The 17,904-nt window shown below is 39.4% G+C and overlaps 1 protein-coding gene across 23 annotated transcripts in view; it reads left to right on the top strand.

Moving 5' to 3' along the window:
- The window catches only part of ABLIM1 (actin binding LIM protein 1), a 150,075-nt gene that overhangs the window by 119,354 nt on the left and 12,817 nt on the right, over window positions 1–17,904 (top strand). For 7 of the 23 annotated variants that reach the window (XM_072424559.1, XM_072424554.1, XM_072424547.1 and 4 more), the window contains 7 exons: window positions 270–308; window positions 3,441–3,476; window positions 3,950–4,079; window positions 5,478–5,597; window positions 10,315–10,419; window positions 12,999–13,046; window positions 17,014–17,160. In XM_072424559.1, the coding sequence (XP_072280660.1) occupies window positions 270–308; window positions 3,441–3,476; window positions 3,950–4,079; window positions 5,478–5,597; window positions 10,315–10,419; window positions 12,999–13,046; window positions 17,014–17,160 (625 nt within the window). The remainder of the gene's footprint in view (window positions 1–269; window positions 309–3,440; window positions 3,477–3,949; window positions 4,080–5,477; window positions 5,598–10,314; window positions 10,420–12,998; window positions 13,047–17,013; window positions 17,161–17,904) is intronic. The other 16 variants (XM_072424564.1, XM_072424553.1, XM_072424567.1 and 13 more) reach the window with 14 other exon arrangements.

The raw sequence follows: 17,904 nt of genomic DNA, 5'->3' as shown, positions 1-17,904 counted from the left end.
TGCCAAAATTTTTCTTTTTAATCTCAAAGAAAATAATTTGTATTGACTTACTTCCATTGAAAATAAATTGGTCATCAGTGACATTTTCAGATTTCGAAATTGGCAAAATTGATCCAAAATCTGGTTATTTTCACCCTGCAAGAATCTCCAATTTTATAAATATACAAAACAATCAGAATCTGTAAAAATGTAAAAAATATAAATTTCATAAACAGGCCTTTCCATATTTATTGTAATGTGATTAATAAGCCATCACCTCTCACTTACAGAGCCCCAGGAGTGACAGGTCCTCTTCATTCTACGAGAGTGTAAGTTGGGATAAATCATTGCTGCAGATTTTATATTTTACATGTGACAAAGAAATCAGATGGGTAAATATCAGGATACATTGTAATGATTTTCATGTTTTTGCTGCTCTTGGATAACGAAAATAATGTTCAGGTGATATATAGGTGCGATATGTAACAGCCATTGAGATTCAGTGATTCTAAAGTCTGATTGGTTGGTAAGGGTTGCCATTTGCTTTGCTGGATGAGCCATCTACAAACTACTTGCATACAGCTCTATATAAAGTTCAACTCAAAGCAACCAATCAGGATCCATGTGAAACTGGTGTGTGAACTGTGATTGGCTGCTGGGCAATCACTTATAAAACAGGATCCCTGAACAGCAAATTTTTGTATGTCCAGATCTAAATCTGGTGTTTTATTTAAGGCATGGATCTCCAATCTTTTTCATGTTGTGACATATAACATAAAAACCTCAGATCACTGTGACACATAACATAATAACCCTGTTGATAAAAATTTCTCACCCTGTAAGAAGAACATCTTTATCCTCTTCAATAAAACTTTCCCACACTTGCAGGAACTCTTGTAATAAATCATAGTGTGGGGTCACTGACCCAAGGTTTGCAATGTGGATTCCAGTTTCAGTTAACCATGGTCAGTAAATGTTAGGTTGGCCAGCAGGGCCCCATGTAACAGGGTGACAACCTATTAGCACAATTAGGAGACCAGGACAGAACGTTGTCACCCTATAACTGGAGGACTCATTAGGGTTTATTTAATTAAAAATTGCACATTTAAAAATAATAAAAATAACAAGTTGAAGCTTTTCTAGATTTACATCAACCCTAGAACTTGTTGTTCTGTAAATTGATTACACAGAGAACCTTCGGGCAGACATAATAATAGCTGTGTTCCATGCTGGCTTGTTGCCGTTAGCGGTTTAATTATTTGCTATGTAAAACATGTTTCCTAGAAGTTTTTTTTTTATTCTCCCGGATCAGCGGCTGCCGAGCATGGGATGCGATCATTCTGTTTATCTGATGTTAGTTGGCGCTAGAAAATTCATTCCAGTTCATTATGCTGATGACACAATGACATTTGTAACATTCTGGATTTACGAACGCCATCAGGGGAAGGCGGCCATGCCGATGGCACGGGACAGTAACCGCTATGTGGGTCAGCATTCCTGCCTGTTCAAAAATTAACTCTTCCCACACCAGAACAGCTGGATCGCCAAAATAGAAAAAAATCATTAAAAGTTTTCTAACTTACACCCACAGTGTTTATATAGTGTAGACATATTACACAGCGCATGTCCCTACCATGGGTATTTGATATAAATTGTTACTAATTACTTTGAAGAAATCCATTCCAGGTTTGCTGGATGACCCAGATTCTCACATGATGGTCTATCCTCTCCAGTTAGGAAGAGTTTTAATAAATTATGTCCAATTTCACACTGAAAATAAATCTACAGGCTCTTCTGGGCAGGGTCCTCTCCTCCTCGTGTCATTGTTTGTATCTGCCTGTCCTTTTCAACCCCTATTTATTTGTACAGCGCTGCTTAATATGTTGGCCCTATACTGAATAATATTGTTTATTAATAATAATAAAAATAATAATAATAATTAATATTAAAGAAACTGCTAAGACTCCTCATTGACTGCAGCGCCATCTATTGTCAAGATAAAAGTATGCGTGACAGCTGAAAAAGGACATCTGGTCTATAGAGTGCTCACCTTTTATTGTTAATAATTAGGGTTATTTATTAATTTCTTTTATTTAATATTATATTTATATTTATTTTATTAATAGTTTAATAACAAAAAAAAAAAAAACTGACCAGGATTTAACCCTTCCTTTCTCTATCCAAAAAAGTGTCGGTATCTGTTAACATTTTATTTTCCCAAGAAAGTAAGACATAAGATGGCCACTAATATTTGTATATCTATTTAAAGAAAGAAAAATAATACATTTATGGCTCTACTTATAAAACAGAAAAGCAGACATTCCCTGGCGGAATTCCTCCAGATCCATATGTTTCAATAGCAGTAATTGATTCCCACCAGGAAATGTTTGAGGGAATGTCAGATTTCTTGTATGAATAAAACATGGTAAAATTTTAAATAATAAAGGAAAAATATGAAATCCAGTTTATAAAACAATAAATGTATCCTGCAGACCTATAGACAGGGCCTCTTTATTATGATAAGATGAAATAAAGAAGTAGGGAGCTGCTATAATGAGCCTGATTTAATAAACCTTTCCAAGGCTGGAGAGGATACACTTCCATCAGTGAAGCTGGGTGATCCAGCAAGCCTGGAATGGATCTGTTCCAGGATTCAAAACATTTGTTTTGATGAAATCTATTCCAGGTTTGCTGAATCACTCAGCTTTGCAGGTGAAAGTGTATCCTCTCCAGCCTTGTAGAGCTTTAATAAACCAGGTCCATTGCATCAGATCTGTAGATTGCATTCATTGTATAAGGACAAGCAGTGAAAGATCTGACCATCCAAATCTATACGTCGGTGTTTGGTGTGTGCTGGAGAGGTGGGTGACATGGAAGATTTAAATCCAGGACTCCAGCACCGTAAGCGTGCACAGATATGACGCAGGTCATTGGGAACCATGTCCTGTTATCAGTATTTTCTATACCATGCATGCTTTCTATAACTTTTCTCTGATATTTGTATCATTTCCCTTCTTTACTATTACAGTGCCAATTAATCTTTCATCTTCCTGTTCCTATTTCTTTGTACTCAATCCAAATCTGGCCACACACGTTGCAATTTGATTGTATTGAGTGATTGAACTATGAAACTCTATGATGAGGCTGTTTCAGCAATCTATACTGTTATTGATGATAGATCTAAAGGGGATTGTACAATCAGATTGCATCATGCATGGTCTGTTGATGTGATAATTTCTTCTTTTATAGGGATAGGTAAAACATTTGTGCTGGTAATCTATCGAGATATTTGAAGATTTCAGGCTCTGACCTGTTCCTGCATAATTAACTGGATTATAAACAAATTATTTTATTTCTAATCTGTAATATTACTTCTCAGCTTTTTTCTTTCCCAGCTCTCATTTTGTAATCTGTGCAGCATTGTTCTCCTTCTGATGTCATCTTGTCTTTGTCTCTTGTAGTCACCCAGGACCCTATCCCCGACTCCATCTGCGGAGGTGAGCTTGTATGTCCGTCTGTCCGTTCGTCCATCTGTCTGTCTGGATTATCGGAATGCTAAGGGGGCAGAGCCACATCTGTTCTTGTTTGAGCAAACTTTCACTTTCATTGCAAAATTGATTTCACAGATTCTGTTTGGAGAGAACTAGAAAGTAAAGGGAGGGATGGTGCAGTTCTGGAAAATGATTTGTACAATTTTTAGCAAGCTTTAAGACCAATTGTCAGTGAATAAATATATAAATATATTTACATATTATATAGTAAAAAAGTCAAATAGATTTTTCTGTGATTTAATAGAATAAATTAATATATTTAAATTTAGAATATAGATTAAAAAGAATAAATAAATTTATTAGAATAGGTGGTGACAGGGCCTCTTCAAAAAATGTCTCTTCAGGTCCGGTTGTCACAAATCTGTATATTATATTTATTATGTCACCTGGGGGTCACCCTGCTCTCGGTGTCATTTTAGGGCTACCAAGATGGACGGGAACGGATAATTCAGAGATCTACCAGTCAGGGATCCATCAATTCACCTGTGTACAGCCGCCATAACTACACCCCCACCATCTCCCGCTCACCCCAGCACTTCCACAGACCCGGTAAGTACCAGATGGGGGGGGTTGTATCTGGGACCTTACATGGGGGTATTCATTGATTTAATGTGCAACGCACTGCAAGGGTACTGCCAGGACTAACTCCCTTTCTTTGGAAGAGAACAAACCAAGAATCCTGACATTTCCTATATTTTGTGCAGTTTGCAGACAGTTATGTGTAACCTTTATCCCTACATACACACTAATTAGGTTATGGTAGCAGGTTGGGCAACCAACATCCACAGCCAAACACACAGGAGAAAGATAAAATGTAATAAACATCTTCCTAGGACTCCCATCATGCTATTCTGTATAATAAAGATGACACTAACTCCAAGATCGACTGCTCCGCCCACACCTCTGTTCCTCCCCTATAGCTACCCAAGTACCTCCCCTCCCGCCCATGAGGTACTAAGGCAAGTGTTTCCATTGGAAGCCTGATTTCATCCCTTGCCAAATGTGACAATAAAAGCCGACTGCTGTAATTCTGGAAAAAAATTAAATCTAATTTTATGGTTATCATTGGAATATGTACTGATTGTTGCTTTTGTTTAACTGCATAGAGTTTGTCTTTAAAGCAGACCTTGCAACAAATAAAAAAGGCATTGTGCAGTTATAACCAAAAATCTTTTTAGATTTGTAAAATAAATAAGAAATGTCTTTTTTTTTCTTGTTAATAAATTCTATCCCCATTCACTGCTTGTTGTTGATTGCAGCTTGGTATTGAGACAATGCCGAACTGATAAGACTGCCATTTGTTGGTGTGATATGCAATGTTTGTTCTCTTCAGTTTTGTGTGACTGATATTTCACTATGATGGGAAGTGATAGGAAGAGAAGAGCAGGAAATATGCTGTCTATGCTACAGCTACATGGGTGGGGTGTTCTTAAAAAAGCCATTGCTGCATACTGTGACATGTCAGGAGTTTATTCATGTAGGTCTGCTATACATCTGACAGGTCCACCTTAAATATCTCAGCAGCAATATATTGAATTCTCCCTTGTAGTATCTCAGATAAGCCAGCTCCAGAATACTGTACACTCCTCCATGGGTAATACAGGAAATGTATAGTCCAGGTACTGGCATGTCATTGAGTAGACTCAGGAAATAGTTTATATGTAGCACATTTTTAATGTTGTCACACGCGAGGTCTTCTGTAAAACCTTTGAAGTGTCTGAGTTGATGAGGCTGCCGCTTTAACCCTTTTGTCCCTGTAACATTTTAAGTTTTTTTCCTATTTCAGGCTTGAACTTTTTGCTTAATTTAAACTAAGTTTTGCGTCCTCCATATCCCTCCCGAATCTGTCTCTTATTTTGTTCTGTTCTCTGTCCCTCCGTCTGTCTCTTTTCCTGTCTTTGGTTTGTCCATAATCTCCCGGCTTTCTTACGTCCTGTAACTTTCCAGAGCTGTTGTGTACTGGTGTGCAGCGCTTCTCGTACACCCGCACCGGCAGCTTCAGCTCCACCCTCAGCGACTCCCGTCCCAACTCCCCTTTCAGACATCATACGATCCTCCATGTCAAAGGTAAGCGGACCGGTCATGCCAACGCCGCTGGCATTTATTGGCTTCTCCATGTGGGAAGTCAATAAGTTGGCTGTCCAGTGTCTGAGGCCAGAGGCTGCTCTCTTGCTGCACGCTTCATGGTGGCTGCACCGCCTGTCATGATGGCCTGTTGTGTGTATTGGATCCATGGCATGCTTAAAAGGTCATTCCGCCGAAATGTGGTAGTGTTTCAGTTTATGGATAGGGTCCGGTGCTGAGCTGCCTGCAGGTTTCTTATATCTCTTCAGGGTTCATTATAGTAAGACATCCCTAATATTGTCACTGTCCCTGCTTACTTTTGTTCCAATTATTGCATTTTGCAGAACAAAAAGTTAATAAAATTCCATTGGGAGTTGGGGGCCCCTCATAATGGGTACATCAAGTAGGCTGAGCTGGGAACTCCGCATAAAAATGGTGGAACCCTTTCTAATGGGTACAGCAGGTGAGGGGAGCTGGGAACTCATCAAAGAGATGATGATAACTCTTCAAAAGGAGCATAGCTAGTACAGAAATGGTGGAAAAACTTTATAATGGGCATAACAGGTGGGCAGAGATGGGAACTCAGCACAAGACAGGTTGGGGCCCTTCAAAATGGACACAGCAAGTGGGCAGATCTGGGAACACAGCAAAAAATCAATGGGAGCCACTCATAATAGGCACATCAACTATATAGACCTGGAAGCACAGAAATGGTGGAAATGATTCATAATGGGCGTAGCAGGTGGGTGGAGCTGGGAACCCTTTATTATGGGCAAAGCAGGTGGGTGAAGCTGGGAGATCCTCATAATGAGGATCACAAGTGGGTGGAGCTGGGGACCCTTTATTATGGGCAAAGCAGGTGGGTGAAGCTGGAAACACATTAAAGTAACAATGGAAGCCCCTCATAATGCTCACAGCAGGTGTATAGACCAGGAGGAGAAGGTGGGAAGCATAATGGGCATGATAGGCAGATAGGGAAAGCTGGGAACTCCACACAAGAATGGTTGGGACCCTTTAAAATGGACACAGCAGTTGGGCAGATCTAGGGAAAAAAAAACAATGGGAGCCACTCATAATGGGCACATCAAATGTATTGACCTGGAAGATATGGGGGGAATGTTTCATTGCATGGCAGGTAAGTGGAGATGGGAACTCAATACAGAAATCTTTCTATTAGAGTACCTATGAGATATATGAATCTGTCAAGCGGATTACCTCTTTGCCATTCACCAAACACTGAAACATTAATCTAAGGTGGAGTAACCCTTTAATGGAGATGTGTAAATCACTAATAAGTTAAAGGACCAGTAATCCTAAAATGCAATTCATTTTCCTGTAAAAAAAAAAAAAAAAACAAGGGAATTTAGGAATAAAAAAGAAAAAGTTTCACCTGGTGTTACAATATCCATAGTATTCCATTGTTATAAGCTGACTGTGCACTTGCTGCCCCCCATATGAAGAGTTATGGCCGGACCACCCCATTCTGCACATCAATAGAACATCTGACTGTGCCCACATTTCAGTGGGGGGCACAGAATCTAACCACAGTGTCCAAAGAATAGGAAGTGACCTGTGTGCAGGAATATGTCCCTAAATAAAAGATCTATCATTTCTATTCTGATGATTTTTCCTCCTTTTATATCTGTAGAATTGATCCTGCCATTTAGAATTACCGGTCCTTGATTCACATTCATAATTCACATGCAGATTGTGCCATCGCCTCTCTGGTTTTCGGTTTGCACATTTCTGCACCAGGCGCTTTCTGTGTCTTTAAACGTAGCATTGTTTATGTTTTGTAGTGTGCGGGGAGTTTTCCTCCATGCAGTAGATATTCTAGAAAACATTTTGTAGTTTGAAGCCTTAAAACCTTTTCTTTGAATGTCTCTGAATATTCTACGAATTGTCTCCAGTTTGCTGAATGATTGCTGGAATATTTATTTCCTATCTCCAGACAATAGGTAGTTTTTAAATACTTACCAGTTTAGAAGAGGCACAAAGAAATTTGGGTAAATCAGCCAATGACTTACCACCTACACCATATAGCCAGGAGTTCATAGACACCCAACCATCACATCCAAAAGTACCTGCAAATAATGGAGTCCCCCTGTGCTGGTAATCCTCCATCATACAAAGACATTGGAGGCAATTGCAGCCTGTGGTCACAGTTTGGTGAAGACCCTTTTCTGATCTTCCATGACTGTGCACTGGGGTACAAAGCCTGCTGGAAACAGACATGGGGTCACCAATATGATGGAGGAACTCCAGTGTCCTGACCTCAATCTCACTGAACACCATTGCAATGGTGCACCAGGTCTTCTCATCCAAAATCAGCACCTGACCCCACAAATGGGGGTTAATTCCCATAGACACCCTCCAAAATGTGGAAGCCTTCCTAGATGAGTAGAAGAATGAAGCCAAATGAATGGCCATGGTTCTGGAGTTGGATGTCCCAACAAGCTCATAGAGGTGTGATGGTCAGGTGTCCCATACACTGTATCCTCATAATCATATGGAGAGATTTGTATTTTGGTTTATATCATTTTATTTTTATCCATTTTATTTATCCCCTTTAAGTCCATGTTGTGGTCCTTATTTTATTTTATGAATCTGATTAAAAAAAATATAGAGTTGTATTATGTCCACCATTGTCTGTGATATAGCTCTGGATTACTGTTCATCCCTCATTGTGGGGGTAACGGAAGTTGACACTGATGGGGAGTTGTATATTACGATAAGCACAATCGATGGGAGCTATTGTCTTTCAATACTTGTTATTAGGCTTTAGGACAGGGGTGTCAAACCCAAATACACGGAGGGCCGAAATTAAAAGCTTAGACCAAGTCAGGGGCCAAACTTGAAATTTATTACTACTTCATCCATAACTAACAAAAACAAACCCCTCCACACACAAAGACTATCTATCTATGCAGGTTGTGTGTTGTTCATCCTCTCACATCACAAGTTTGTCTGACACTAAATATTACACTATGCAGTCTCTAATAGATTGAAACAAACACAATGCCCCTGGTAGTCAGACACCATGTGATCATTGCCTAGGCTTTGTGTCACATAATGGGTGTATAGCAATATTGTCTATGTATTGCATGTATTGAAAATGATGATGTGAGGTGGTAACGTGAGTGGGCCAGATGTGGTTAACTTTGTGAATTCTTTGGGGGGCCAAAAAAAGGACCTTGAGGGCCAGATTTGGCCCGCGGGCTAGAGTTTGACACCCCTGCTTTAGGATTTCTGCAGAACCAAGGAGACTTCTTAAAAAGAGGTGTGGCTTTATTAGTAGTCTGGATAGAGCTTGGTGTATTGTGCCTTACAATATTCTCAAAATGTTTCTCCCTGTGATCAGTTTATTCCTAAGAGCCCCCAGGCTTCATGAGGTTTAAAACCATTATAAAGAAGCTAAGCCTGGTATTTGGAGCTTTAGGGGCCAATCAGAATTCTTGTTTATGTTTATATGAAAGGGAACGTGAAACTTGATTTCAGAATTTAAATGCTTATTTCGATTACTCCTGTGCATAATTACCTGTGTATTCCACCTTGCGTTACTGCACAGGGTTTATGCATTTATTACATGACACCTATATAGTATATTGTAGCACCTGTGCATCCTAATGCAGCAAAGCACACTGTGGTGCCATTGTAGTGCAACTTCTCATATTCTGCATTTGAGCCTATTTAGAATCAATGTGCTGCCTCAATGTAACATTGGGTCCATGCCAAGTTTTGGGTCCAGGAATAATGTAAAGGTGGTTGGACACTGTGGGCCTGATTTCTTAAACCTCTCCAAGACTGGAGAGGATACACTTTTATCAGTGAACCTGGGTGATCCAACAAACCTGGAAAAGATCTGACTGAAAACATTTGCTAACAAACAGCAAATGACTTGTTCCAGGTTTGATGGATCTCCCAGGTTCACTGATGATAACCTATCTTCTCCATTCTTGGAGAGATTTAACTAATCGGGCCCTATGGGTTCTCTGCTACATTTCAGTATGAGCTCTGTCTTGCTGTATGGTGGACAATCTGATTAGTAGATTGGTCAGATCTTGGAGAAGAGAATCAATCCCATCCTCAAATTACCTAAGGATGAGCGTTAAAATATCTGAAACCAACACTTGTTCCTAAAATCTGAGTTGATTGGTTAGGGGATTATTGTGTGTCCCCAATGGGGAGATTTACCCTATGTTGGTCCTGGTGTCACTGAGACAGATAGAAATTTTAAAAATAAAAAAAGTTGCATTTTTAGATGTCTTTTTTATGTGTTTCTGTTTCATTCTCAGAACCAGCCAATGAAATGATTTCTTTTTTAATCAATTATTTAACACTGGTTGATACATGTACAGAATCACTTTAGGAACTCTCCCTGATATATCAGAAAAGTTCTCTATAGATTGGGGGGGTGTGATGTACATTAACCCATTAATAACACAATAGAACCGGTTGTAAGTGGCACCCTCTGCCCTGCGGTGCCGGTACTGATTGGGTCCCCTGTCCCTCCAGTGACAACTGACCCTTCCGATTCCCCATACACCATGAAGGTGGGGGGTCACTTGTGTTCTTCCTGCTTGATTACAGTTTGGTTTGGTGTTTGATTTTTGTATCATTTTGTTTATTTTTGATCTCCCGCATATGTTCTGCTCTCTCCTTTTTTCATTTCTTTACATTTATTTTATGTTTTTCTTTTTTTTTAACTTTTCCATTGGAGGCACTGAGCCCAACAGCGGCAGGAATTCCCCTCTCCCCTTTCGGCCAGACAGCCGCCCACTAACGCCTACATACTCTCAGGCCCCCAAACATTTCCATATTCCAGGTAGGAGGCTGTGCTGTGTCTGTCTGCGTCCTGTCCCAGTGTAGACTGTAGGAGGGTCCATTGTTTCTGTGTTCATTGTCATGCTGTGTGTTCGGGGATTCCGCTCTACAATGGATCCATTGACTGCTGACAGATGATTGGATACAAAGTTACAATGTTGCAGTCTGATCACTGGGGGAAAGGAGACTGGGACAATGCCTCCTTCTGCCTGCAGCAGACTGATAGTCATGTCCTAGCCTAGGCTAAGTCATTGACTGGAGCTCTAGGACAACTTTTAATGATAGAGGATGCTGTGTTGATTTGTGCTGAGGAGGTTTTGCCACACACCTGTGGTATAATTACATACAGAGTGATGGGAGATGGGGTTTCCTATATGCCCGCCCATTGGGAACAGACTTATATACAGAATATATTGATCCTTCCATACTACTAGATGGGGGCTCCATTTCAAATCATTGGGGATTTTACCCCAAAACCAATTTTAGATTGATGGATTCATGTAATGAAATATTTTTTAGAAGTTAGATTTATGAATATCTGTAGAATCAGTCTTTGGCTTCATACAAATATTCCATATATGTTCCATATGTCCAGGGGAAATGATCATCAGTGATTATTTCCAGCCACAGAATGAATAAGCATTGTATTGACAGTACTGTTCTGTTCTCTGGAGTGTGAGGGGCTCCCCGCTGCATCCTCCCCATTGGGAAACCATTCATAATGCCATCATGCTTATGATAATGGCTTGGTGGGGCAGCTGTACCCCAAAAGCTGATCACAAAAGTGAGCAATGAAAATTTAATATCTGTGCACAGCTTTAGTATTATAGATTAGGTTAGGTTAATGGTTATGTTTTCGTGTTGAGGGTCAGACTGAAGCTGGGTATACATGTAGCAATTTTATTATATAATGGAGGTGACACATCTTACAAAGCCGGTTATATATTCTACATCATGATAGTAAATCAGCAATAAATACTTTGTGATCCCAGTTCTTGTACGAAGGTCATAAATAGAAGATCTTTGGAAATGGAGGACCAATTATAAATTTATGTTAATTACAATCACATTCAAGCTATTCAAGATGGCAAAAAATACCAAGAAACAATAAATTATTCCACTCACCATTCATATTGATTTCCAGATCTCCATCAATCGCTGAGCAATACATTCAAAGCTTCAATTAGGAAAGGTCGGGTTGAAGCAGAAAAATAAAAAAACAGCAAATTCTGATTAAGGCAACTTCATAACCTTGTGGTTGATTAAAACTATCACCATTTTATCACTACAAATCATTCACAAAAATATAACATTTAAAGTTTGATTACTTTGTGAAACTTCCATATGTGTCTCTAGCTCATAAGTGGAGAATAACAAGAATTATAATATATATATTAAGAGACACAGGTGATATATATATATATATATATATATATGGTCTCTATAAATCATTCCCCTTTAAATTCTCTCTAGATTTTTGCTTACCCATATTGCAATCTTTTTTTTGTGAAACTGATTATTTTAAATAGGAACTGAAAGGAGACGACTAGAGAAGTACGACTGTCTGTGAATTTCTGAAAATTGACGGGGGAATAATTTATTAATTGTTTATTATATGTACAAGATAACAGTATATAGAGTAGTTCTTAGTAATTTAAGTAATAATACAAACATAGTTATATAGCAACTGATAGAGCTGATATATATAATGTATAATATATATATAGAGTATAACAGAATATAAGCTCTTGGGGGGCAGGGTCCTCTCCTGCTCCTGTGTCACTTTCTGTCATTTGCAACCCCTATTTAATGTACAGCACTTCGTAATATGTTGGCGCTATATAAATCCTGTTTATTATTAATAATAATAATAATAATAATAATAGGTATAATAATATAATTCATAGAAGGTTATGGTGTATTACATTACATACAGTACATAGGTTATAATAAATGACATTTTTAGTTACATGGTTTATTACATTGTAAGGATATGTTTCAGTTTAAAATTGATTCGAATGTAACTGTTTTATTTTTGGGGGTATATTCATTAATTATCGCTAATTGCCCCCCCGACAATACTGCACCAATCCTTTCACAATGAACATATCGCTCTGCAGTGTTTGGGTTCAGATCATTTTCCTCCAGCAGTCGTTTTGGTTTTGCATTGTGCACATCTGGGGAAAGTAACTTATTAACGGAAAACCCTAAAGCTTCAGGTGATTGTTAAACATTTCAGTGACCTAAATATTAGAACATGAAAACCTTTGAAGTGTCTCGTCCACCCAGCCCTATGGTATTTTACCTTTAGCGGAGTTGTCTCTTGAAATTGCAAGTTTGTCACTTTACTTGAAGAAATTGTTACATTTCTGTTCTGCCATGCTTCATGTCACCATCTGTCTTGTGTCCTCTTTTCCAATAATATATGATGATATATTTTCAGCGGTGATGACATCTCTTTGTTTTTATGTGTAATATGGAAGACATTTTTGCCCTCATTCTCCAAACTTTGTTGCATTTTAAGACGCCGCCAGAAATTTCCAGTGCCAGCTAACAGATTTCTTTCTTTTCTGTGTGCAGACCAAGGCGTGAACATGTACAGGAAACCCCCCATCTACAAACAGCACGGTAATGTTTTCTCTAAATTGCAGACAATTCTCTCTCTGCCTGTTTTGCTGTGGCCTGGCCTTTGCATGCCAATCTTCCTATTGACCCGGTGGCACCACGCAGCTTAGCTCAGTCAATATTACATCTTTTTTTATTTATTTAAAACCGGATCTTCAATTTTTAATTCCGTGCCTAATAAATGGAAGATACATTCGCCCCAACTTGTCATCTCCAAGAAAGTGCACAAGATAAATATTTTATAACAATTTTAATAGGTAAAATGTGTGCAACCAGTTATACCCCACATTGGTGGATTTCATGTTGTTAGTAACAATTACCCTAAAATATCCCCAATAACCAAAACAACCGATCAATTCATGGTGACTGGTGTTTGATTGCCAACCAGACCTGGTGGGAAATCCTCCTAATTGATGATGGTCGGGTATACAACATTTTGCCTTTTATGATTTCTGGCTGGATCAGCACAGACAGTTCTGTGCCCCCTGCAGCTCCAATGATCTGTGATTGTATGACGCTCCATAATCCCATCTCATATCTCTGTAACATTGTCTTGTTTTATTTTGTTTTATGGTGTGTTGTGTGTCACCCTCCTAACATGATATGTACCCTGCGGCCTCATCGTATTTCCTCAGTAAGTACTTTGCTATGTCAATCCCACAAAGCGCTTCTGGGCACGTGGCTTTGTCTATTCTATTTCCTGCACTCCTTTTAACACTTCTGTGGAATTCGGGCTACGTTGAAGCCTCGTCTCTCAATTGTCACAATGGGCCTGATTTCTTTAAGCTCTCCAAGGCTGGAGAGGATCCACTTTCATCAGTGAAGCTGGGTGATCCAGCAAACCTGAAATAGATCTGGTCCAGGAATGAAAAAATTTGCTAACTAATAATAAGTGGCTTTGAAGAAATCCATTCCAGGTTTGCTGGATCACCCAGCTTCACTGATGAAAGTGTATCCTCTCCAGCCTTGGAGAGCTTTAATATATCAGGCCCAATATGTCATAAAAGAGAAAGAGATGAATGGGGAGTAGAAGGGGAATCTAAAATGATAATACTAAAATCATAGAAATGTATCCTCAGTGCACACCAGGCCTGCAAAGACTGATGATGGAAAGTGCAGCAATATTCTCCACAATCCTTTTATAATATCTCTTTGTAGCAAACTGTGTGCATGTTGGATACAACACCCCTCCATCTTTCCATTTCTCTTCCATCAGAGACAGGGCTTCAGGGGACCCTATGGGCAAATTTTAATGTGTGCAAAATCATAAATCACCACTAGAGGGCACCAGAGTCACGTCAATTTACAGTGAGAACACTACAACAATTACATATATTAGTCAGACTTTCAAACTTCCTTTCCTCTTCCTTTCACTCCTCCTTCATCCATACAACTTTTCTTGCTTTGTTTGTTTACTCTTATCTTTCTTTGTCCATTATAATTTAACCTTGTTTTCATCGTTTACTTTCAACCTTCATTTTCTTTCCTATTCTTTAATATTACTTACTTTGATTTTCTTTTTTTGCTTTTACTTTACTTTTTTCCTCCAGCTATTATTTCCCTTTTCTTTTTCTTTAATTTCCTTTCCCTTTCTTTTCCTTCATTTTTCTTTCCCTTTCTGCTTATTTCTTCTTTTTTTCCTTTCCCTTCCTGTCTTTGTTTTCTATTAATTCCCTCCCTTCTGCCCCTTTCCTTTCTTTTATTTTTCTCTTCAATGCTTACCATTATATTTCTTTTCTTCCTGTCTATTTATTTATTCCCTTTCTTTTTCACTTTCATTTCTTTCATATTTTCCCATCTCTTCCTTTAATCATCTCCCATTTTTTCCCCATGTTTTATTCTTTTTTTTTTCCTTTCTTTAATTCTTTTCTTTCTTTTGCCATTCCTATTTTACATTTTCCTTTTTTTGTTGTTCCTTCTTTCTTTGTGTATTCATTATTCTGGTTTCTGTTCTCTTTTTTTATCTCTGTGTCATTTCTCTCCTTTTCTGCCCACACTCATGCAATGAACGTATGCTCTTGCACATATACACACATGTACTGACACTCACATGTATTGGCACACATACACTCTTGGTTGTAGACAATCCAGCGTGTGTTGTCGCCATACGTTGAGAAGACACAAGGTTGGGGATGCTGTGATTAGGGTCAGGTGTTCTGGGCTGCTGCCTGATTCTCTGCCACTAATCCTTTATAATCCTCTAACTCTGGGCGGTTCTGATTTTTGCATGAGCCTCTCTTGGATCTGTCTTGGTATTGTAGACTTTGTGGGTCGCTGTGCACCAGGAATAAGTGCGACCTCTGCTTAGTGGGGTCACGTTAGGTAGGTAGGGTCAAAGGTCGAGGTCCCAAACCTGGGACAGGTTGGCTGATCCCTTGTATTAAAAAAAGAGGTGATCTAAATCCAAAATACAAACTGCTTGTCATTTCTGGCTTTCTGGAATCCCAGCTATGACTATGACGAAATATTCAGATCATAAAAAATGTTAGAGTCGAGGATTGTGGCCAGATGTACACAGAATGTACAATTCTGCTGCTGGGATGTGTAAAGACGGGGTGGAGAAAACAACTTGACCCCTTATGGCTGAACAGGCTCTTGAGGTTTGCAGAATGCAGTGTATGAAGAAGAAACAGGGCGCCATTTACTAGGTGACAGAGTTTGAGAAAAGGGTCCTCCATGCCCCTAGAACATCAAAATTATTATTATTATTACACAATATTTATATAGCGCCACCATATTACGCAGCGCTGTACAAGTCATGTAGTCATGTCACTAGCTGTACCTCAAAGGAGCTCACAATCTAATGTCCCTGCCATAGTCATATGTCGTTATTACAGTCTAAGGTCTATAAGGGGGAAGCCAATGACCTAACTGCATGTTTTTGGGATAGAGGAGGAAACCAGAGTACCCAGAGGAAACCCACACAAACACAGGGAGAACCTGCAAACTCCATGCAGATAGTGTCCTGGCTGAGTTTCCAACCTGGGACCCGACACTGCAAAGGCCAGAGCAGTTACCTTTGAGCAGCATGTTTTTGGGGGAGTTTCTTTAACCTTTCTGCTGATCTTATTACCAATCTCCCCTCAATGACCCAGCAAAGACTAAATATAAGAATATCAAACCCTGCACCTTCCAAATAATTCAGCAATGGTAGCCATTGCTGTCCTTTCAGGTTCTCTTCAGAGACCTTTCAGGTGCACGGCACCAAGATCAGAGAAATCTGCACTTTATAAAGTTTCTTTCTCCGTCCCTTGTGGGATTAGCACTCGGATAATCTCATAATCTGAAATTAATGAACAGCAGAAAGTAGAAACAGTTTCTAAATCAATAAATGGAATTCTGGGATCTTCTGGGTGAAGCTCATTGTGAGAATGAAAAATATTTTGCTGAAAATGAGAAGCAGCTTTGGGTGCCGGAGACAAATATTTGCTGGGGTTGCAGAGTTCCAGGATCACAGAGCTGAGGAATGCGCACATTGTCTGCACAGTCGCTGTGGCTTCAATTAGTCGATTGGCTCCGTCAGTGGCCTCATAAAAAAGTGGCCAGAAAATGTATTTTTCAAGAAAGAAAGAAAGAATTAAACATGATGTGGATTTTTTATGAACTGGGAAAAAAATTGTACTAATTAATCAGAGCATGAGTGGCCCATTTGGCACCTCAATGAACCTTACATGGCTCTGCAAGGGGGGGGGGTTAGGTATGTTTTCAGGGCAATGTAACCTGTAGCCAGATTTTGGAGATTTTAGCCTATAGGCCCGTCAGCTTTAGGTTTTACAATAGTATTCACTTAAGGATGAGTTGTCAGAACTAGACAAGTAAGACCAGTGTGGGGATCAGCTGTATGGAGGGGATGGGGGTCACACTGTCCTGGTGCACAGGGCTCCTAGTCACATGACACAGAAGGTTGGCATTCCTGCCTTGGCACATTCTACCCACTGAGCCATACGAATTCCTCCCTGATCCCATCCAGATGCAGCTGCCATGGCGGGCTTCGCCAACAGCTCCGATGATATCATCAAATCCTCCAAGTTTCCGGCTGCCCACGCTCCAGCACCCAACGAAGTCCCAAAGATTGAGACCGACTACTGGCCAGGTCCACCCTCAATCGCTGCCATAGGTAGGCAAACTGGACTGCCCGCAACATGGCTTTCTTCCTGTGAAGTCCAGCAGGATGGGCAAAGGAAAAAACAAATCTACAAATGTTTTCAGGAATTTGCGGTCTGTAAATTTGACCCTCTGGTTTGGTGAGGCTGTTTGTCCTGGAATATTGTATGGTTTTCATTAGCCAGGATGGGCAGCTCTTTTGAGTTTTATTTATTTTTAAATGTTAATCAGAGCCCCCTAATTATGTGTAATGGGGCCCTTATAAAGCCATGAGTGGCCCCTGGACCCTATAACTTCTATGACAGTTCTCCTATTGATACAGAATACTTACTGCATTGCTTATATATGGAGGTTTCCAAAGAACTCTAGATACACATTATTTTACCTTTTTTTCACCGGTGATACCTGAACTTCAGCCTTTGTCATAAAGGAAGTTTGTGCAGGTCAGATGCCCTCAAACTTTGACCATATTGGGCTCTATTCAGAAATTATTCTCCTGTGAATTTGTCTGAAATTCAGAGATGGATGAATCTCTCTACGTTTCTCATTTCAGTTCCTATTATAACAATAATTCATCCCGCCACTTAGTGGCCGATCTCAAAAATGTACAGCTGGCACAATATGAAATGCTATTTGTATAAATGAAAATTAAGAAAGAATCTAGAGAGAATTGACAGGGGAATCATTTACAAATAGAGTCCTTTTTGTATTTGTTGCTTGTTGTATCATCGTTCTATAAAAAAGCTGTTTTTCTGTA

The sequence above is a fragment of the Pyxicephalus adspersus genome, chromosome 10 (assembly GCF_032062135.1).
Source record: "Pyxicephalus adspersus chromosome 10, UCB_Pads_2.0, whole genome shotgun sequence".
Classification (NCBI taxonomy): Eukaryota; Metazoa; Chordata; class Amphibia; order Anura; family Pyxicephalidae; genus Pyxicephalus; species Pyxicephalus adspersus.
This window is presented reverse-complemented; position numbering and strand designations above follow the sequence as displayed.